General features: G+C 42.7%; 1 protein-coding gene across 1 annotated transcript in view; it reads left to right on the top strand.

Moving 5' to 3' along the window:
- The first annotated feature begins 994 nt into the window (after positions 1 to 994).
- Positions 995 to 23831, top strand: part of LOC126334532 (heparan sulfate glucosamine 3-O-sulfotransferase 1) — a 324346-nt gene continuing 301509 nt past the window's right edge. The window contains exon 1 of the mRNA XM_049996889.1: positions 995 to 1138. Within this exon, the coding sequence (XP_049852846.1) occupies positions 1098 to 1138 (41 nt within the window). The 5' untranslated portion in view covers positions 995 to 1097. The remainder of the gene's footprint in view (positions 1139 to 23831) is intronic.

Genomic DNA, 23831 nt, shown 5'->3' with positions numbered 1-23831 from the left:
CTGATCTGCGTTTCCTCACATTTGGTCTGCATGTATCACTACCACTTTCATCACTGCCATATAATCACATCTTTGTGTTCTCGCCTTCCACACACTGTTCACCATGTTTCTCACTCTTTTTTTGTGGTGAACTATTGTTCTTTTGCCACTCGATACAACTATTTTGTCGTACAATGTACTTCACAACGTAAATATTGCGACTCCATTACGTGTTTCATCTTGTTTGGTATGTTTACCTATATTGTTGCAAACCTAACGAAGTGTATGTTCGAGACTAACTTCTGGCTAAAATGGCTCTGAGCACTACCGGACTTAACATCTGAGGTCATCAGTCCCCTAGAACTTAGAACTACTTAAACCTAACTAACCTAAGGACATCACACAAATCCATGCCCGAGGCACGATTCGAACCTGCGACCGTAGCGGTTATCCGGCTCCAGACTGCAGCGCCTAGAAGCGCAAGGGCATTCCGGCCGGCCGACCGTAGCAGTTGCGCGGTTCCGGACTGAAGCGCCTAGAACCGCTCGTCCACCGTGGCCGGCAAACTAACTTCTATTTATCATGTTTATACCGTGTGTGTATGAGTGTGAGAGAGTGAGGGGGGGGGGGGGGATATAGCCGACGACTTTTTTTTGCCTCAGGTTTATTTTTATGATGTAGAGAGTATAGTCAGTAAGTATTTCTCTCTTATATGATGTTATACGACAATAATAATACTACTATCTGGGGTAAAGGTGTGTTACAATGTCTGACGAAGAACGTACGTACAAAGTGCTCGCCGGCGTCCCAGCAGGGAATGGTTGAGATGAGGTCGGCAGCGGCAGCGGCGGCCGAGTAGCAGGTGCGAGGTGCGTGGTGTGGACGCGGCGGGGGCAGCAGGGTGGGGGAGGAGCCGTGGAGGAGTGGGGAAGTGGGGGAGGGGAGGGTGGCGCCAGCGCCGGCCACAGGCGCCACCGGCAGCCGCGCGTTGCGCAAGGCCCGGCTCGGCTCAGTCGCTGGCCGACCGCCGCTGCGACCGGTCGCGTGCGCAGTGCACAGTGCCGAAGACACTACTGGAGCAGCGCCGCTGCCGCTGTGTGGCTGCGAGGGAGCGCTGCATGTGCGCCGGCCAGCGCGTCCACACCGCGCCGTGCCTTAAGTGAGTGGCCGCTGCTGACGACGTGCATGCGTCCAGCTGACCGAAACTCGGCGCCGAGCCTCGACAGTGGGGTGTAGGCAATTTCCTGGTGACATGTAAATAATACGGCGTCTGTCCGAACACAGTACGTTCTGTGCGCGCTATGCGTTGTGACGTAATTTCTACTTTACTTAATAGGAACTACGGTAAGCCTTTTCTCGAAAATACTCTCCTTTATGTACACAGCGTTGCGTATTCTGCCGTGAAATACCTCTGAGGAATACTATAGCTGTTACTTATTTTTTTATAGGCCCAATGATTGATAACTTTGATGCAATGTAAAATACTCAAATCACACTTCTATTCGACACATTATAGCTACATTACGGTCATTGATTTATTCCGCTCAAAATATTTCAGGTTTCCCACATTTGGTTCTATTACTTACCCTGCCTATTTTGCGATGACGCTTTCAGACACATTTTGTTAGATTTTATTTCTTCGCTGCGAATCATGAATTGTCTTTTCTCGTCTTAGATAAGAAGTACGGGCACGTCTTTCGGAGCTCGCCAATAATTCAGACGTCTTGTGGGACCAGTTCCTTGCAGCTAATACAAATTGTTTGAATAACGCCGTCCTCAACACTACCGGTGACCGTGCTACAGACTCACTTGAACACCCTACAAAAAGTCTGAATCGTTGCCAAACCTGCCGAAGCATGCCATTGTGTCCTTCCTAAGAGTAAAAACACAACTCTTGGAGGAAAACGTCTACAGGCAAAAATTACCTTCGCAAGTAAATCTCTCGCATCCACGAACATTTAAGGACGAACCTGGCGCCAACACTGAGCGCTGTTTGCTATCGCGCCCCTGCGACTCACTATAGAGCACAGTGTCAGATACTGTTGGAAATGCTCATCCTTCCGTAACATGCCGACTGTGAGGAGTAGAAGTATATACCGCTAACGCAGCCGCAGCTTTCTTCAAGACGGTGTTGTCTGGACAGCTTCTTTTAGCTACAACGCTTTCCTGATACAAATTGTTTCAATATACGTTTGTTGGACATTCTATAGGACTAAAACAAAGTAATAAAAATTTCTCTAAATACAGAAAAGCAGTGACAGAGTATGTTAGACATTATTATTAACATTTTATGTTAATTAAAGTAGAAATTATGTCACTGCCATTTTTGTACGCAGGGCGTGAAGAGTAAAAGAGACGCTGTATCACTTTCATGTCGCCTCCTAAAATTTCTGACACACACAGTATTTGGCTCTCTGCGTTACTCGCGTATTTTGTGTTCAGGCCTGCACGTGTCGAAGTTTAGACGCTTGTGTAGTGAACAACCCCCACTTCTAAATGGGAGAACGTCACGTTATCAACCTTATGAATAATGAAGGTTTACAATGTTAGGCAGCACTCCACCAGATATGACGTGAGATTTTTTGAGTTCTCTAATTCAAGAATACTTATAAATGGCAAAATGTAGTGTTACAGTTAGTCATTGACCTAATTTTAAAAATCTAATCTTTGTTCATGTTGTAGGGCATTGTGAATCCAAGAAACTCTGACAATGACAAAACAATGTCGACATCTCACTGTTCCATGTTTTTCACATTTCGGTGACAAACATATGATGAAAATGATAACGTGATAACTTTTTTTTCAGTGACGTATCTCCTCTTTGTATATATGTTACTTGTGAGCTACGACGTGAAGAGACATACTGAGCAAACACGATTCCAACTAAAGGAAGGAATCACTCAAAATTAGCACTCGACGGGTCGTTAGCCGAGATACAAGCAGTTCATGATTTTGTGGCTTCTTGTCTATCAGCCTGAATGAACATGGCGACTGTGCAAATAGAGCCAGCATCTAATTCTACAATCTTCTTCCTCATTGTGTCTAAATTGGTATATTCTTTTTGTCTGCCATATATTTACCTCTTGTCCACAGTAATTTGAATATTATCTACCGAATTGTGAATTTTCTTAAGAGCGACGCAGACTAGAAAGCTTATACGTGATGCATAAGCTAAATTTCTGATCAGTTGTAATAGACTGTCACCTAGTGATTCCAGTACAGGCAAGTATGAGATCAGTCAGTTTCTACTTAATATTTTATGAGTGACGCCTGTCTCGGGGCAGTTATAGTTATCGTACGATGCCTTGAGGACTAATAGCGTTGTTTGTTATTTTTGTTTTTACCATGAGAATACGACAAACAATTGCATAACAATAAATAAATATTATTGTATGAGGAGAAAGTTAGACATGGGACTACAACGTATGAAGTGTCGTCCCCGTCGATCGTCATTCTGTGCGTTTTCTAAATAAATCCTCAACATTCGACACTTTTCGGCAGCTTTTACTCCACTATTCGGTTTGTGATATTCTGAGAAATATGCCGTCATAATTCAGTCACCAGTTCTCGCCAGAATCTCCTTCTGCTGTCGTTTTTGTACGCTACACTTGAGAAACACATTCTGAAGGCTCACACGTGTTACTGTTTAGAAAACGCGTGTCCTTGATACCTGCCTCTTCAGTTTCGAGAGAGAGCAGTTTAGTTTCTTACTTCGCATGGACCAGGTAAACCACTGCTGACTTGCCCTCACGACCAACTGCAGCGGACATTTACTAAACGCCCTTTCCATTAGTTTGTCGCATGCACGCATGTAATGAGATTCTTCTTCTTTTTCTTCTTATTCCTTTTCCTCTTCCTTCCCTTTTACAATTGTTATACTAAGGGCAGATGTGGGGCAAAATTACGAAAAAATTAGGAATTGTTTATTGTGTAACTTATTAGACTGATTCTTTACGAATAACATCGTAAAGTTTCATTATAGAATTACGGCTAGAAATGTTTTACAAAAGTTTGTTTGGGCGTCTGCTCCTGCCACGCTCTCTCATTCTATGCTATGATCCACACCTTCTCTACGCTAGAAATTCTTTGCGTGTCAATTTTTAGTTCACACAATCGAAACGAACAGCACATGAGTCTAGAAGGCTGTGAGAAAGATTATCTTTGCTTGTTCCTTTGGTTATAACGCAGTTTTTAGAAGAAGGAAAGCCGCTTTGAGGTGTTAATAGAGTGACAGATAAGGAAATTCACACTTTAAAAGTATATTATGGTAAAGCTATTAGGAATAACATACATAGCGTGACAACAATGCAGCAAGCCGTGTGGGCAACATTGTTCATAAACTTTTCACAAATGGTAATCCTCAACACTCCCTTCGTGACATATCGTGGTGCAAATATCTTCAGATAAAAGCCAGTGGAAAACAATACGCCCACAAAAATGGCAAAAATGGTTTCCCACTTGCAGTTTTAGATGTTATAAAACAAACATTCAGGTTCCTAGTCAGTCCTGAACTGCTGGAAAAATATATGTACATCCGAAAACACAAAATACAAATGAGAGCTACAATCACCTTATACGGATGTGTTGTCCAGAAACAGTATTTGTGTCCTCAATTGTTGTGGAGTTAGTTGCATGTGGTACCTGTCTAGTGTTCAATAGTGGAAATTCAGGCAGGATTAAGTGCCTGAGGAGACAAGGCTTCCATCCAGGTGCATTCACACTGAAGATACTCAGAAGCATCGATGAAGCGCAGATGGACAAAGCTCAAGCAGCAGAAGAAAAAAGCAAACGTTGGCTTGGCAAAGGTGAAAGGGTAAAAAATTGCTCCTCGAAGACAAGGAAAAGAATAAAGATTATGGAAATGGACAACATTAGTGACTAGAAGTCATAAATTGAAATAAAAACTTTGAATGCGAATTGCCGTTCCTTTCTAACTTTCTTGAGATATAATGTACCTTTTCTCAGGAACTACAAAAACTAACATCCTGAAATTTGGCATAGTTCTGAATAACTACTAACCTGATAACTCTGAGCAGCATTTTTCCCTTATCATTTCTCTGAGAAAAGCTCTCTTTAAAATTTGAGAAAAATAGACCAATCCCGGATAACAGAAAACTGAAAATTAGTTTCAAAGGAACTATGACCTTAGACAAAAATCTGTTACACGCATTTCATTAGAGTCTTATGCAGATATAAACCGTAAAATTCCAGTTTCATTGCTTGATTAGTTTACGAGAAAAGGTACATTGTAGACTGAAGAGCCAAAGAAACTGGTACACCTGCCTAATATCATGTAGGGCCCCCCTAAGCACGCAGGAGTGCCGGAACACGACGTAGTATCGACTAAAGTCTGAAGTAGAGCTGGAGGGAACTGACACCATGAATCCTGCAGGGCTGTCCATAAATCCGTAAGAGTAAGAGGTGGGCGAGATGTTGGAAGGCATCCCAGATATGCTCAATAATGTACAAGTCTGGGGAGTTTGGAAGCCAGCGGAAGTGTTTAAACTCAGAAGAGTATTCCTGGAGCTACTCTGTAGCAATTCTGGAGGCATGGGGGTGTCGCATTGTTCTACTGGAATTGCCGAAGCCCGTCGGAATGCGAAATGGAGATGAATGGATGCAGGTATGGTTACGTACGTGTCATCCGTCAGAGTCGTACCTACACGTATCAGGAGCCCCATATCTCTCCAACTGCACACACCATTACAGAGCCTCTATCAACTTGAACAGTCCCCTGCTCACATGCAGGTTCCACGGATTCATGAGGTTGTCTCGTTACCCGTACACGTTCATCTGCTCGATACAATTTGAAACGAGACTTGTCCGACCAGATAACATTTTTCCAGGCATTAAAAGTGCAATGTCAGTGCTGACGGAACCAGGCGTAAAGCTTTGTGTCGTGCAGTCATAAGGGGTACACGAGAACCCATATCGATGATGTTTTGTTGAATGGTTCGCGCACTGACACTTGTTGGTGTCCCAGCACTGAAATCAGCAGCATTTGAGGAAGGGTTGCACTTCTGTCACGTTGAACGAATCGCTTCAGTCGTCGTTAGTCCTGTTTCTGCAGGATCTTTTTCCAGCTGCAGCGATGTCGGAGATCTGATGTTTTACGGGATTCCTGATATTCACGGTATACTCGTGAAATGGTTGTACGGGAAAATCCCCACTTCATCGTTACCTCGGAGATCCTGTGACCCATCGCTCGTGCGCTGACTATAACACTACGTTCAGACTCACTTAACTCTTGACAACATGCCATTGTACCAGCAGTAACCGATCTAACAACTGCGCCAGACACTTCATGTATTACATAGGTGTTGCCGACTGCAGCGCCGTATTTTGTTTGTTTGCATATCTGTGTATTCGAATACGCATGCCTACACCAGCTTTTTTTGGCGCTTCAGTGCAGAAGCAATGGTAGTTAAAAATTCAGATTTTTATAAAATGTATGTTCGATGCGCAATTTCAAACAAAAATTACACTGAATATTAAGCAATATGTTGTACATAATAGTCTCAGTTTTTACTATTTTAGCTGCAATATATTGTTATATGTTTAAGTACAAAAATGCATTTTGCCCTTCATCTGTCCTTGATGACAGGTGATGGCCGAATGCCCTTCCTGATGCCACCACACCCTCGGTATGGAATCTATTTACCCCACCTCATCTGTCAGCACCTGTGAGAGTAAATCGCAAGCTTACGTGTGAGGGCGTTTTCTAAATGCTTGCGTAACTTATGTCTGAGGCGGAACGTGGACATCAGCCGGAAATTTACCATGATGAATGTAGGAAACTGCCCAAGACACACATCCAGTCTGGCCGGCTCACGAAGCCCCGCCGGCAGTCCTCGAGGCGGATTCTACCTGAGGCAGGCGCAGCGCCCGAACCAGGGCAGTGTTGCGTTAACGCGCTCGTACCCACCATAAGATTATCATTAGCATTAACTTTTGTGCAGGACGATGAGTTTTGCCTCTCATCTGTATCATACTATGTCGCTGCAAAACTGCGCCTAAACTGAGAAGTGTAACAAAAATAATATGTCATGTTTCCAATACTCAATGTGGTTCGCGATGCTATAAGACCACGAAGAAGATGGGTATTTTGTTCTTCAGTACTGTCTGGAGGCTGTATTGGTATCACTTTTGGTTTCCACAATTAATTATTCATTGCAACATGAAACTTTTCTAGTTGTAACAGGCAGCAGTATAATTTATTTAGAAAAAATGTTTGGAACTAGTAAGTGCGATGCTTTCAGTGTTTCACGAGAAAAAGAATGTCAGATGATGCCATTTATTACAGATTTTTTTTAATCTACCGATTCGGACTGTAGCGATAACTGTCGAGATTGACTGTACTTCTCAGGATTTAATTATTCACCGTTATCGGAAGTTTGTCTATAGCGATATCCCGGAACGAGTTTGGCAGCTCCAATCAGTTCATGAAATACGGAACCTATGTCAAAAACACGGCGTGTCGATGTTTTCACTGACATCTGTCAAACGACTTTCTCACTGGTACTTTAGATAGTAAATCATACCAAATGATATCGAGCTATGACCAAATATTACTCGACTGAAACGAGATGTACAAGGGATATTCGATGTGGTTTGGTCGACGCAGACACAGCACCCAAATCCAATCGTTACCGATCATCAGGTGGCGTGTGAGATTGTCCGAAACCTCTATCCTTTTATGTTCTGTAATTTATTTTTTTAACGATTTTCCTCTTATGCTGGTGGTATACATTGAAAGAATACAACTGGCCGTTAATAATTTATACAGGAAGATATAGAGAAAGTGTGAGCTGCTGATTTGTTAAAGTTCGCAGACGCTTGAATTCTCGCTTCTCTTTTTGTTGTGTACATAGTTCCATGTAGTCAGCGCCTACACAACTTTCCCACCAGAGCGTGCCCCGCTAAGCTCAACAGCGCAGGCGCAGCACTCGTCCGTTTCCGCACTACGAGATGGAGCTGGCATACAGATGGACTAAATTCCGCTTCCGCCGATCCGTGTATTAATATGTAACGCAGCCAATGATATTGCTGCTAACGTAGAACCTTTTCTCCACGCGGATCACACTCGCGCAGTGATACATGAACGCACGAGGTATTATGACGAGCGTACAGACGATTAGTGAGTCTGCATTTATCTGCCCCAGTCTGTACCAGTCTGCATTTGTCTGCACCAGTCTATAGTCAAGTTTCAGTCTGCGCCTAATAAGATTACCATATTCCTGTACATAGCCATGAAGATAAATGTATAGACACTTTTGTCAAGTATCAGAGATATATGTGAGAATAAGATTAACGTACCAATACCAAAGGAACTTCAGACTGTCAATTGTAAATAGCATCTAGAAACAAGTTTAGCAATTTTTATGCTTGTTATTATTTGCATAAATGTGTGTGAAAATTAATCCAGTTCTGTTTCAAATTGGTAACCATCAATCTGCTACTCTAAGCGTGCAAGTGGCATTTCTGTCGTCTGACCTAACGGCAGAAGATTAACACGCCACGATAAGACCACGAGACATATTGCTGACACTCGCCTACTTCGTTAGAGCGACAAGTCAACTAATCTGATGGTGTGTGTACTGAAGGTCTTACAGTACGCACGCCACACTTTTAAATGTTTTTTGTTCGTGAATCATGATCGTAATCACCAAACGATAATAACCAAAAGTTCAGATCGGTGGATCCATTGGAACATCCTGCCTATTTTCTGTTTGAAGATAACACCCACCCCATTTTCATACTCATTCGGGGATCGATTTTCCGTGGCATTTGTTTGCGTGAAAGGTAAATTGTAGTAAATTTTTGCTGTTAGGTTGAAGGTACGAGTCGCGAAGTTACTCCGACACAAGAACCAGTCAGCCTCGAAGATCATTTCATCACTTATAGAGTTACTTCTTTCATGCATCGCAAGAGCGATAATTACAAACTGAATACATCTTAAAATAGCTTCTTTGTACAAGTTGTTCATATAAATACATTCGGATAAATCCGTATATCCTGGAAGCAGCAGACAAATCAGGTATTGCCCGAGTATGCATTTTGCTAATTTTCTGTTCGGAACTAAGACAAAAAATGATCTGTGTCTGTACCGTAACATCGAAAACGAAAGTTCATTTCCATGTATTCGCGAAAACACCTTTGAAATTATGCAACAGTACAAAGAAATATGCGTCATGTATAAATGTATAAGTAGAATATCCAAACCTTTTGTAAACCTCTCTATGGAAACGCCTCTTCATGGCGCTATAGACGGCTATTGTTTTCGCCTGCAGCCGTTTGCGCTTCGCAGTTCAAAGCTGTCGGAGGCGGTGCCAGGTGTCAGGGATTTCCCTATACTGACTCGACTGTAAAAGGTTTTTAGTAGTAAGGAACAAATGTATTAAAATTTCAAGCATGATGCGGCATCTTTTCATGCATCTCAGTGTTTATGACGTCGTAGCTAATGAACTATGCGTCGTACAATGACATATTTATGCAGGTACATTCAGCGGCGTATGATCATACTGTCTTGGCTGCGAGTACAGTTAGTAGCGAAAAAGTAACAAATTAAAGCGTAATGCACGTTGCGGCAGGTTTTCACAAAACTCATTGTTTATGACGTCTTATGTCCTGAACCAGGCCGAACGAGGTATACAGCCCCTGCAACGAAATTGTGACGTCACAGAAGGAGGCTTGTCCGCCACACTTCGGGAACGTTCGACTCCGTGCAGAACCCATAGGAAATCGGTATTTAATTGAAAAGGTACACGCTAAAGATCTCAGTTTTGTCGTGTGCTATCGAGGATTTGCTTACATTTAAACGTGCTGTTAAGAGTTATTAAAATGATCTGAAATAGTTACTCGCTGCCCGCCGGAGACGGCTGCTGCTACTTGAGCTACAGTGCCACGTGCTGCCACGTACATTCCACAGCCTACAGTAAGGAATATGTGTACCAAGTCTGGTTGAAATCGGTCCTGCCGGCCAGGGTGGCCGAGCGGTTCTAGGCGCTACAGTCAGGAACCGCGCGACCGCTACGGTCGCAGGTTCGAATCCTGCATCGGGCTTGGATGTGTGTGATGTCCTTAGGTTAGTTAGGTTTAAGTAGTTCTAAGTTCTAGGGGACTGATGACTTGAGAAGGTAAGTCCCATAGTGCTCAGAGCCATTTGAACCATTTGTTTGAAATCGGTCCAGTCGTTGGGGAGATATGGAAAATACACTCATACACACATACGTACTTTAATTTTACGATACTAAGTGACCGACTTACAGGGGCACCCTTGCTTACAATATTCTTGCACTTACGCTCTCATCAGAAGATGTTTGTTTCTTGTGCCGCTAACCAGTTCACGTTCTATCCGCAGTGTGGCCCGAAACCGCTGGTTTTATCGTTTATTCTGATTCAGAGGTCTTTTTTTTTTTCAACTTCGAATACTATCTGATGCGGGCACGGTATTTTTTGCTGCCGGTTGCGGCACGAACAGCAGGCAACAAGCCACACGCGCCTAAATAAGCCAAATTCCAGCGGACGATGCTGTCGGTTATAAACAGGGCACGCCTCCCGTGAGAACTGCTGTGACATTTGGCAGCATACAGGGGAAATATTGCCCGCTGCAACAACCGGTCACCGACCTCTTATTTCCGCCCCGTGTGAAGTAAGAGTGGACTCCGGCCTCTGTCTTTGTCCAAAACTGACAGTTTATCAATCATGTAAGGTATTTTTGAATCTAAAAAGAAGTGATGTCCTAATAATCTCTGACAACTCTTTACCTGTCATTCTATTCTTATTGTTAATTTTAGCATCATGTTCGAATGAAAAACATAACTCCCATCGATACCCCTGCATTTTGTTAGTAATTTTTGATGTGGCAGACATACGCACGTATTATCCACATTTACAGTGGCATGGGATCCTTGTATTAAGCGAGACATGCAAATAACGGGCCTACTAACGTTGAAAGTTGCTCTGTGGTGCTGAACTTACGTTAAGCCGTAGGCCCACTCGTACAGTTAAGGCACTTCATAGGTCGAAGGGAGGGAAATACTTATCACCGCCTTGAGGACCATGACCAATAAAGAACAGTTGTGTCTAAACCAGCCTTAAAGGTCGAAGACAACTTTCATTTTTATTGATAATTTAAGGGTATTATTATATCACACGTTATGACTAGCAGGTACCCAGTCGAAATATTGTATAGTGTGAACATTTTGGGTTAGACTTTACCGTGGCTGCTATCTATATCGAATGAAACAACGATGTTAGTTTTACCAATCACTTTTTACTTTATATCGATAACACGTTTCAAAGGTTCAGACCTCCATTATCAGATCGATTTATATGCGTTAATATGACGTGTAAAGTGTGTTGAGGGGTAATCCGTGACAGTGTGTAGTAGAGAAACAAGAGACTATTTCAGAACATGACTCTGTGGAGATCTTTGAATAAAAATTAAACTATAAATGTGAAAATAAAGCAACTAAGATATAACAGCTCCCGTGGTCACAGGCTCTTTTCTTTGTGGTAATATATCACATATAAACTGTCACGTTTGGTAAACAAAAATGGTATGTCGAAACTATTAGGTGCAAAGAACATACAGCGAAATCAGAATCATTATTTCAAAGTACATTGGTCATACAGCAAAACAAACTATCATTTCTGCGTAGGCTTCAACAGTCGTGGATACCTTTGGGTGAGTAGATGACTACTGGAGGTATTCTACTTTAGTTGCTATGTGGATACAAATAAACAGCGACAGGTAACAGTGAGCTGATTACTACATTCGTTATCTTGAAGGATAGACGAAGACGACAATGCTGCAATTCCGTAGTTTCTTCCAACACTCAATTCGCCGGGAAGATTTTAAATTTTTAAGTTTGTCAACACTTAGATGAAATACTGAAAATAGAATTTTCGTTGTCCTCAGATAGGCAGCCTACAAGTCTGATGTGGTCACTGTTTTCCCCGTTTAGTAATGTAGGTATTTAGACTGCCTCTCACTTCCGAGGACACGTTACTGCAGTTAGGGCTATGCCGTAAACGTATGTGCTTATGGAAAATTTAACCCGTCTTTCAAATAGCGTATTGTATTCACCAATGAACATTTTGAACAATAACTTCTTCTTCATGGCTTCGACGTGCTGTTAGAGGACATTCATTGTTATTTCAACGTGAGAGAAATACCTAAGTTTTTAAACCGAAATGTGTAGATTTCCAACAAATTACAGAGAAATTTACGATAGAATACACATACGTTTTGTAACATACTTTGGCAGGACCGTGTAATTATAATATAGTCATAAGACTTACAAACGCCAATCTACGAACTATGATTCATAACAAAGTATATAATTTTAAAATACGTGTAAATAACTGAGATACTAGCATTTACGGTGAATCTATACACAAGATAATAAAATCTTAATAGCATTGAAAACAAGTGTAACTGTTCACTGTTTTTAAATACTTTGGTTGTAGCTTACGTTTTGAGAATTTAACTGCCATAAACATCATAATTAAATTTTTCTGTTGTTCAAGTGGCACAATTAGAACAAAATTAGAGAGTAAAGTGAGAGCTAAGTCAGTGACTGGGGCAGTCCCTACCATCTTTCATGGAGCAGTGTGTTGGGCCCTGACAGATAAACAGAAACTACGACTAAACACAGCAAAATGAAGTCTTTACGCTCGTTTTTATGGTACAGAACAGCTGACCGCATCCGAAATGAAGGTATGACACAGAGATTAGTTGTAGAAAATATCCTGAAAGAGACTGAAATGCTTCAGGATAAAATGGTTGCTTCCCACGCCCGGGTTCCCGGGTTCGATTCCCGGCGGGGTCAGGGATATTCTCTGCCTCGTGATGGCTGGGTGTTGTGTGATGTCCTTAGGTTAGTTAGGTTTAAGTAGTTCTAAGTTCTAGGGGACTGATGACCATCGATGTTAAGTCCCATAGTGCTCAGAGCCATTTGAACCATTCTTTTAAAATGGTTAAATGTAAAAAGCCATAGGGAAACGTAGTAGAGGAATACCACAGAAAAGATGGACAGACCTAACGCTTAATGTCGATTATTATTATTATTATCATTATTATTATTACCACAGGTATTAAGAGGCGACACTAAACGTTTCAGAGAAAATCGCAAGTTGAATGGGCAATTTAGTTGCCCAAACTTGATAAACTATTAGAATGTCAACACAACCACAAAAATCGTGTAACAAATTTTATTTCAAATTTGTATGGGAAGAACAATGCAGCGTCATTGTTGATGCCTGTGTATGCACATATGAGATTTATTGACCCTCTTACATTGTGCGTTTTGATGAACTGAGAAGACTTGTCATACATCTGCGTTGTGAATTGATTTATGCAAGAAAAATTACGATGGTCCACATCTTTCACCACGTTCAGCTCGAAACACTGTCTGTCAGCTTTTATTTAAGCATTATAACAGTATTTAAGAACCTGCGCTATTTTACGCGATACGCTGCACTGCGCTCTATCGATTGTTAGACGCACGGAACTTTGCTCATAACCTTGGGAATACGAGAAATTGGAACAAGTCAAAAATTAGTGGCGAGGATACTCTAAATGAGCGCCATTAATCTCAGTGATATATGTTTGTATGACCAATGAAAATGTATCGTTTTAGAGACCTTTCCAAGTCTCAAACATCAATGAGGTGTATATGAGACTTAAGCGACGAATGAAAATTTGTACCAAGGCCATGGAACAAATTTTCATTCGTTGCTTCAGTCTGTATACATATTCATTATGTATGAACTCGTTTGAAGACTCTGTCTAGAGAATTACGTTGTAGACAATTAGCGGCGTTCTGAGTATACATACAGAGGGACATGACTTTCCTGTTTGCACTACCATCAAAATAACAACAGACAAAGAATGTTGGCTGCAGAACGTAGCCATCCCACAGCAGAGAAAGCGCAAAAGATGTGCTGGGAAGCCCTTCGCGCCGCGGGCGTTGTTTAAGATTATCGCTATAGCATCAAGTGCACCGAAGTTTTTTTAATAACATAGCTGGCTGTTTCGTCTACCTACTGGCTTATAATCTTGAACTTCGTTATTAATTTCCAGTATTAAATTCTGCTACCGTGCAACGGCACTAAAGAAAACATACCCCCCATGCATTTGCTAACATCTAATATAAAGTATATGAATTGACCTTCTGTGCCGACTGTAGGCTTCATACAAGCCATAGTAAATTAATTGTGATGCACAGTGTACCGGGAAAATTTCTCTGTAAAATCTTAACAATAACGTAAGAACTCGGTTATAGTACACTGGGCTTAAAATTATCATACTAACCAAAATGGTTTTTTTAACTAAACTGAATTTATCGCCTTTTGGTTTACTGTCAGTATCTCTGTACTCTACAGCTACTTTGGACACTCTCTTGTCACATCATTTTACACAGCAGTTTGGCGGTCCTAACTACGTTTCTCCAACATTATGTTTGCAACCAAAGGGCAAGAGGCATATGTGTCAAGGCCGAAAGTTCGAGTTGCGTGTTAGGATCATTCAGAACATTTCAAGTGCATACTTCGTCCACTTTGGACCTTGACGAGATGGGATGGCTTACACAGATAGCAGTACCGTAGGCGCAACGACAACGGAGTGATAACTGTTGAGAGGCCAAACATGTGGTTCCTGAAGATGGACAGCAGCGTTTTCATTGGATCAGGGGCAACAGCCTGGATGTTAGACTAATGTGTCCTTGTAACGTAAGTCTGTATGGCCTAGCTGTGCTATTACCGCGAACGGCTGAAAACAAGGCGAAACTACATCTGAGAACATGCATCTCTACTGTATAATGATGGAATCTTCTTGGGTAAGACATTCTGGTGGTTAGTTCCCCGTTCGGATCTCTGGGCGGGGACTATTCAGGAGGATGAAATCATCAGTAAAAGCAAGTGTCGGGTAAAGAGGTTAGAGCGCAACGGCCTTGCCGCAGTGGAAACACCGGTTTCCGTCAGATCATCGCTGTCGGGCTTGGCCGGCGCTTGGATGGGTGACCACCCGGGCCACCCTGCGCTGTTGCCATTTTTCGGGGTGCACTCAGCCTCGTGATGCCAATTGAGGAGCTACTCGACCGAATAGTAGTTGTATCGGTCAAGGAAAACCATCATAAAGGCTGGGAAAGCGGTGTGCTGACCACACGCCCCTCCTATCCACATCCTCACCTGAGAATGACACGGCGGTCGGATGGTCCCGATAGCCCACTTGTGGCCTGAAGACGGAGTGCCAAGGAGGTTAGAGAATCTAGAAATGGAAATGGATAGGTTGGAGTTAAATACAGAGGGAATTAGTGAAGGGCTCTGGCAGGAAGGACAGGATGTCCAGTCAGGAGTATATGGGGTTATAAATACAAAACCAAACAGCGCTAATGGAGGAGTAAATCTTACAATAAATAAAAAAATAGGAATGCTTCCAAGCATAGTAGTAGAGATAGGCACAAAGCCAACACACACCACAGTAGTACTCGTAAAAGTTTAGATATCAAATAGCTCCGCCAATGATGAAGAGATCGAAAGAATATATGACGAAATAAAAGAAATTATTTACAAAGTTAAGGTAGAGGAAATATTAATTGTGACTATTGGAAGTCGATAGTAAGAAAAGGGAGAGAAGGAAAAATAGAAAGAGGAAATGGACGGTTGGATAGAGATGAAAGAGGAACTCGCCTGAAAGAATTTTGCACAGAGCATAATTTAATTGGTGATCATGTCAACATTTTGTATTCAAGAAACCGACCTGGAGGTGTTGGAAGGTTTCGGATTGATTACATAATGAAAAGTATGGTATTTCGGAACCAGATTTTAAAGTGTAAGACATTTCCAGGGACAAATGTGGACCCTGACCCATCATTTATTACTTATGAACAATACACTTTTTGGTATTTTGATGGTAACATGGGTAAAATACAGGGAGATAAAGGTTATGTACAGTCTGGATAGAAATCAAACAGCAGTTATAAGAGTCGACTGACATGAAGCAATGGTTGAGATAGGAATGAGACAGCGATGTAGCTTGCCCCCGGGATTACTCAGTTTGTACATTTAGCAAGCAATAAGTGAAAACAAAGGAATATTTCGAGAAGAAATTAAAAATTTTGTGGTTTTCCGATGACATTGTAATTGCGTCAGAGACAACAAAGAATCTGGAAGAGCTGTTGCGCAGAATGGATAGTGTGTTGAAAAGAGGTTACAAGATGAGCGTCAACACAATTAAAACAAGAGTAACGGAACGTAGCCGAATCCAGTCAGGCAACGCTGACACACTTAGGTAAGGAAATGTGACACTACACGTAATGGATGAACTTCGCTTTTTGGGAATCAAAGTAAGTGATGATGCTCGGAGTGGCCGTGCGGTTCTAGGCGCTGCAGTCTGGAGCCGAGCGACCGCTACGGTCGCAGGTTTGAATCCTGCCTCGGGCATGGATGTGTGTGATGTCCTTAGGTTAGTTAGGTTTAATTAGTTCTAAGTTCTAGGCGACTGATGACCTCAGAAGTTAAGTCGCATAGTGCTCAGAGCCATCTGAAGCATTTGATGATGCTCGAAGTAGAGTGGATATAAAATGCAGACCAGCAAAATAAGCACTTCTGAGAGAGAGAAAATGGTAAATACTGAAAATAACGTTCAGAGGAAATTTTTCCTTAAAGTATTTGCCTGCAGTATAGCGTTTTACGGAAATGAGATAGGGGTGACAGGCAGTTCGGACGAGAGGAGACTAGAAGCTTTTGAAGTATGCTGATACAGAAAAAAGGGCTAAATTCGAAGTGTAGATGGTGTAACTAATAAAGAGGTACTACTCGAACTGCTGAAAAGAAAAACATATGGTAAAGTTAGATTAAAAGGAGGGATAGGTTAGCATGCCATATCGTGCCCGATCAAAAATTCGTTAATTTTTGTAACTAACGGAAGTTTGAGAGATGTGAGTTGTAGAGAGAGGGCCAGAACTGATTGTAGTTTGGCTTGCAAACAGGTTTCATCAGTTACGCGGAAATGATGGGGATAGACAAGCATGAAGCTCTGCATCAAAACAGTCTTCCGACCGCAGACAACTTAAAAAAAAAAACATTTGGAGCGAACATCAGAATCCAATCCAGAATTCGGCCCAGTCGTGGAACCGCCTTGGAGCCAAAACAGATTAGCGTCCGTGCCGGGAAAATCGGTCTTGAACCCAGATCTCAGTTTCCCAGCCTCTTAGGCTTTAAATATACTGCGCTGCGCAAGGAACTCTTTCACAGTAATTTTTTTGTGAAAATTATCCAGGGTATTTAATTTCCTGTCAGTGGTTACCAGTTTCTTATTACTTGTACCGCCGCGCAATTATTTTGGACACGCCTGGAATAGACTGAGTCGGTTGAGGAAGAAAAAAAAGACACATACCGCAGCAGGCGCGAAGCTAAATATCCAAAGCTGAAATTACGACCTCCGTACGCGTTTCTACGTAGCCCGTGATAAGTTACAGTGTTTTTCGCGAGTAAAGTATTACTTTATGCCCAATTTGTTCTCGTACGTTAAAGCGACGCGCACTAAACCGGCTGAGCAGCTGGGAACTGCTCGGGCCGAGGTGGCGGTCGCCGCTACTGTGCGAGCGGCAGTATCTGTCCGCTTGTCCGTCGGTCTGCCTGCCTCCGCGGTTCCGGCCGCTGCCACTAGTGCGAGGGCAAGAAACGTAATGCATTCAGTGACGTAGGTGGGCGCCGGGCGTCTGCTCGCTTTGAAGTCGGCAGAAAGAAATTTTACAGCCGGCCGGACGCATCGGGCGAGGAAAAAGACGGGCGAGCGCCCGGCCGCTGGCAGATAGCGGGCGAGAGGGCGCTGTGGCCGCGGAGGAACCGTAAATCTGAGCCGGCGAAGTAGAGCGCGCCGCCAGCTCTTCGGGCGCAGCATCTCGACGGCCTAAAGAGAACGCCTGTCCAAATGTCGCTGGCAGCCGCGTGGGAGATGCGCCGAGGTCCCGGCGGTACAGTACCTTCAAATGTACCTCCAAATTACCGAGCGTTTTCCATTTGTGCATATAAACTAATAATTTTTTCCAGAATGAGATTTTAACTCTGCAGCTGAGTGTGCGCTGATATGGAACTTCCTGGCAGATTAAAACTGTGTGCCAGACCGAGACTCAAACTCGGGACCTTTGCCTTTCGCGGGCAAGTGCTCTACCAACTGAGCTACCCAAGCACGACTCAGGCCCCGTCCTCACAGCTTTACTTCTGCCAGTACCTCGTCTCCTACCTTACAAACTTAACAGAAGTTCTCCTGCCAACCTTGCAGAACTAGCACTCCTGAAAGGAAGGATATTGCTGAGACATGGCTTAGCCACAGCCTGAGGGATGTTTCCAGAATGAGGCTGTGGCTAAGCCATGTCTCAGCAATATCCTTCCTTTCAGGAGTGCTAGTTCTGCAAGGTTGGCAGGAGAACTTCTGTTAAGTTTGTAAGGTAGGAGACGAGGTACTGGCAGAAGTAAAGCTGTGAGGAGGGGGCCTGAGTCGTGCTTGGGTAGTTCAGTTGGTAGAGCACTTGCCCGCGAAAGGCAAAGGTCCCGAGTTGGAGTCTCGGTCCTGCACACAGTTTTAATCTGCCAGGAAATCTAATAATTTTTGCTAGCAGCATTTTTTTTTTCTCACTACATTTCCGAAAAGTAACCACATGCGTAACCACGAGCACATCGCAATATACAGTAATTCATTTTCAAAGCACTTTTAACACAAAATCTAAGAAAATTTATAATTTACTTCTCGGTTAGAAATAAAAACTAATGTGTTTCAGCGTTATTGGAAATTCAACGTCGAAAGGGGTAAAAGAGGGGACGAACATTTTTATGGAAATATTTCATTATGACACCATTTTTGAAACCAAATCTCTGAGGATTTGCGTTTGGCTTCTCAATTAAAAACAAAAAGATACGTGGTTCAGTGTTTTATGGAAATTTAACTGTTAAGGTGGTGAAATCAGAGATGAACATTTTTACGAAAATAATTCGTTGTAATAAAATATGACTGTATACAAATGTATCAAAACTGGTATTTGACTTCTAAAGAAATATATGTTCGCTGATGAAAGTTTCTATGTAGATATCACCACAAGAACTGAAAAGGCAGGATTAGCAAACACCTCTGGTTTCAGCTACCACAATCGCTTTTTGGTAAGAAGTGCATTAGGAAAAGACCACTTTTCTATTATCTTCATTACCGTCGAAAGTTTTGACGATATTACAATTCGTGGACAACATAAAAATTCGATTAAAGAAAAAATAAAGATACGTGCAGATCTACTATCTACGAGAGCGGAGCAGGGGGCGTTGAGCTAGTATTAATGTAAGCAGCTCAGAATCCCGGGTATTTATTTACTCCAGTCTTCTACTAGTCCATGTGCTCCTCCCCTTCTCTACCCATCGCCTCCTGCCTCCTCTCTCTATCCAATCCTCCTGTTTCTATCTCCTCCTGTCTATCTTCTCCCTCCTCTCTGTGTGCCCACCTCTTCATACCCCTCTCCATCTCCTCCCCGCTTTCGCCATCCATTATCGAATGAGATCCCATACCCTCACTGGAATGAGAAATTGGTCGGTTTCACACCCAAAGTATCTCCTTTGAGAGAGGAAGTAATATGTATACCAAGCTTGCTTGAAATCGAACCCTTAGGATGAGATACTGAACATACGCGTATATTGAACGTACAAGGTGCTTCCGTAAGATCGTGCAAAAATGTAACAGGGCATAGAGAACGCTCCACTGAACAATTTGAGGTAGGGAACCTGGGGTAATGGAATGGCTTACCATGTAAAATGTTTGTGCAGTGACAAATAAGGCATGCGGAGTTACGTGGAATTTTTCTTTCCGTAGCTTAATTACAGAGCAGATCTCGAGAGTAAATGCGGAATGTGAACCTAAGAATGTAGAAGATACACACTCCAAATTTATTGCGAGATTCATGGACATATAATTGCTGAGCGCCTCTGTAGCGGAGGTCGCTAGGTTGCCCGTTCTAATCATGGTTTTGATAAAATATATTGTAAATGGAGGTTGAGATTTGCTGTTGAAAAAGCCACATTAAATTGCAAATGCAATATTAAGTTAATGTGTAACTTAATGCTTGACCTGTGATAGTACACTGCTGCTTTTGAGAAATTAGGCTAGAATGAGTGAGCGAATTAGTGAGTAAGAAAATTAATGAGTGAGCGAATAAATGAGATACTGAAGAGAGACTGAATGACTGAGTGAGGGAGAGACTGAATGGGTGAATGAGTGTGTGAGCGATATAATGAACGAGGAAGTGAATGAATAAATGGATGAGAGTCCTTCCCTAAACCGAACGACACTGTTATCGGTGTGACTCATAAACCACGCAAGAATTATTGAAGACTGGACGATAAGCAAGAACGAAGAAAAGAGATTGGGGAAACCCAGCGTCCAACAGTTGATGGCAGGTTCCTCACACGCTGCATGCTATTGGGGTGAGACACAGTGGTGTTGTGTTTCATTCTATCATCAGTAACACCGTCTTACCGTCGCTAACTGAGTGCGTCGTATAGACGAAAATAGTGGTAAAAGAGTGTAGATTATTCATCAGGCTCCTGTTTTTTCTGTCTTTTTTCCTAAGCGAAGAAATATCTGGAATGGAAGGATTTCGAAGACTTACGGAACGTAAAAAAGTGACTTCCGGAAATAAGCTATTCTAGCGCTGTTGCTACTTTCGAATTACGACTGTTGCACGTTATTTTGAAAATTCCAGTTCTGAAAAGTAATTTTGCTTATTTTCGTGAGTGCTCCCACTAGTAAGTAAAACGAACACTAAACGTACAGGAAAACAGTCACAATTTGATATTCATGCTGCTACACTTTAATGTGAGTTTCGGTATCAGATTAATCCTGGTTCTTCTAGCTAATCTTGTCCACAGAAATAGCGATATGAGCCTTCGAGCACCAGCGCACTGTGAACAAAGACTTTGGCCTTCGTACATCCGGTTCGTTATTAGCTAAAGAACTAGTTAATCAACTGCTTATTGAACAGTTCTTGCCGCATTCTCAGTCCACCTGCAAAGGGAGATCTCGTTAACGCCGAAAAGTGGCCGTGTAGTATTTCATTTTATTTGCCCTGGGCCTGTTTCCCTAATGACGCGATCACTCCCTTTCGCTCTTCTGCTAGCAGCTTGCACCCGGCGATTATTTCCGACCCTGCGGAAAAAACACATTTGATATTACGAGAACGGGCGGCACCTGCTGCAATACGCGGCCTGGATACAGCTGGAACGTAACGAGGTCGCAATATTGCTTAGCGTTGACTGACAGTTAAGTTAATTGGAATGAAACTCCAAGCTTCAGTTTTCTGCCACGCGGTTTTGAAGAAGCAAAAAGCATTTTAATGTGTTCAAACGGTTATTTGAACATAATTCTCTTAATGCACTAAGATATTTTTTCTCTCTCTTATCACTCCTTCCACTGCTGGCAGTTGTCCGTTAACGTGCAAAGTGGCAAGCCGCACCGTGGTCAAGCGGACGGAAGCTGCCACTGTCAACGGCTAGTGTATAATACCTCCAGCAGGACCGTGGGAGGAGATTACTGTTTAATGTCCCGTTGACAACGAGGACATTAGAGACGGAGCACAAGCTCGGATTATGGTAAGATGGGAAAGGAAATCGGCCGTGCCCTTTCTAAGGAAACATCCCGACATTTGCCTGAACCGATTTAGGGAAATCACGGAAAACCTAAATCAGGATGGCCGGACGCGGGATTGAACCGTCGTCTTCCCGAATGCGAGTCCAATGTGCTAACCACTGCGCCACCTCGCTCGGTCCAACAGGACCGTGTCTCCATGAAAGCACTATGGTGTTCTGAACAACCGTTCGGCTAGTGACGTGTTGACTACTTTTCTGTGTGGTATATCAAGCGGGAATAATAACAGTGGACGACAATGAACGAAATGCTCGCATTACGAAGAGTGTAAGACAAGGATGTAGTCTTTCCCTCCTGCTGTTCCATCTGTGCATAGAAGAAGCAATGACAGAAATAAAAGAAAGGTTCATGAGTGGTATTAAGTTTCAAGGTCAAAGGATATCACTGACATGACTCGCTGATGTCACTGCTATCCTGAGTGACAGTCAAGAAGAATTACATGATCTGCTGAACGGAATGAACCATCTAACGAGTACAGAATATGGATTGAGTGTAAATCGAAGAAAGACGAAAGTAATGAGAAGTAGTACAAATGAGAACAGCGAGAAACTTAACATCAGTATTGATGGTCACGAAGTAGATGAAGTTAAGGAATTCTGTTACCTAGGCAGCCAAATAACCAATGATGGACAGAGCAAGAAGGACGTCAGAAACAGACTAGCAATGGCAAAAAGGACATACCTGGCCACGAGAAGTCCACAAGTGTAACTTGAGGAGGAAATTTCTGAGAACGTGCGTCTGGAGCACAGCATTGAAAGGCAGTGAAACACGGACTGTGGGGAGACTTGAACAGAAGAGAATCTACGCATTTGAGTTGTGGTGCAACAGGCGAATGTTGAAAATCTCTTGGACTGACGGGGAAAGGAGTATGTGGAAAACACTCACAAGCAGAAGGTACAGGATGATAGTACATCTGTTAAGACATCAGGAAAGGACTTCAATGTTACCAGAGGGCAACGCTTTTGTTGGGCTGTATGAGCGTCGGCGTCGGCTTCTCACTGCGACAAATGAAAATCCACATTTATTTCAAACTTTACATTTAAGGCAGTATGGGAGCTGTTATTGAAACTGTAATGTATTTGAGTCGGTTCACGAAAAGTATCCCAGGCCCTCTTCACCTTTTTGCTGGTTTCCTTTCATGTCCATCCAGAAATTGTCTTTTTTTGCCCAAAATAAAAACAACATAACATCATTTCTGTGGGTCTTTAACTTTATCGTTAATTCATAATATATTTTCTTCTCAACACGTTGCTTACACATTACTAGCATTTCCCTGCTACTCCACTAACATACATCTACATTTATTGAATGCACCTACTCTTTCTCCACTCTGTATCCACATCTTCCTCCCTCTCTCTGTCCCCTCATCCTCCCATCTCTATCAGTCTATCTCCCCTTCCCCACTCTTTCTCTTCATCTTCTCATCCCCTCTTTTTGTCCATTCCTTCCAACATGCCACATCTTTCTCCCCCATTCCTCTGACCATATTCGTATCATTCTGTCTCTCTTCACCTCCACGTACCCCTCTTAGTTTTTCTCTCCACTTTGCACCTGCCTCATGCACCTCCCCCTCTTCAGATCTCTCTTCATTTCCTCCTTCCCCTCACTCTGTCCTTCCCCTACTCTATGTATCTCAATCTGTCCCCAGCCATGCTCATTGGCATGTGCAGCCCCTGCAATACAGTTCAATAAAGCAGGCCGATCCTACTCCAACACAACACACCCGTCACATGGGGCAGCTTACATTTGAGGGCCCAGAAAACTATTTCTTGCCCGTTACATGTAGACCAGTTTGCAATGCAGGCTAATACTGTTCCCACAGAACATGCTTGTCATGAAGGGCAGTCTATAAGCCAGGGCTGGAAAAATATTTAGCCTCTACCTCTGCTCCCATTACAACTAGGCGCTTATAAACCCCACAGTGCTGATACTCAAGAGACCTCCTGTTTCTGTGCCATAATTGGTTCAAATAGATCCAGATTTTTGGTGGAGATCCCAAGCATACAGTCTTAATTCTAATATAATTAATGTTTAGGTCTGCTTTCAAATGTGTTCTATTATGTTTTACCCACACATTATTTATCTACCCCAAAGGCAACATGGGCTGCTGATAAATGGTGTTGCAGTGTGTACAGATATGAATAGTGGTTGTGCACTGCCC

The sequence above is a fragment of the Schistocerca gregaria genome, chromosome 1 (assembly GCF_023897955.1).
Source record: "Schistocerca gregaria isolate iqSchGreg1 chromosome 1, iqSchGreg1.2, whole genome shotgun sequence".
Lineage (NCBI taxonomy): Eukaryota > Metazoa > Arthropoda > Insecta > Orthoptera > Acrididae > Schistocerca > Schistocerca gregaria.
The sequence above is the reverse complement of the archived record's forward strand: the minus strand, read 5'-3'. Positions and strand labels throughout refer to the sequence as shown.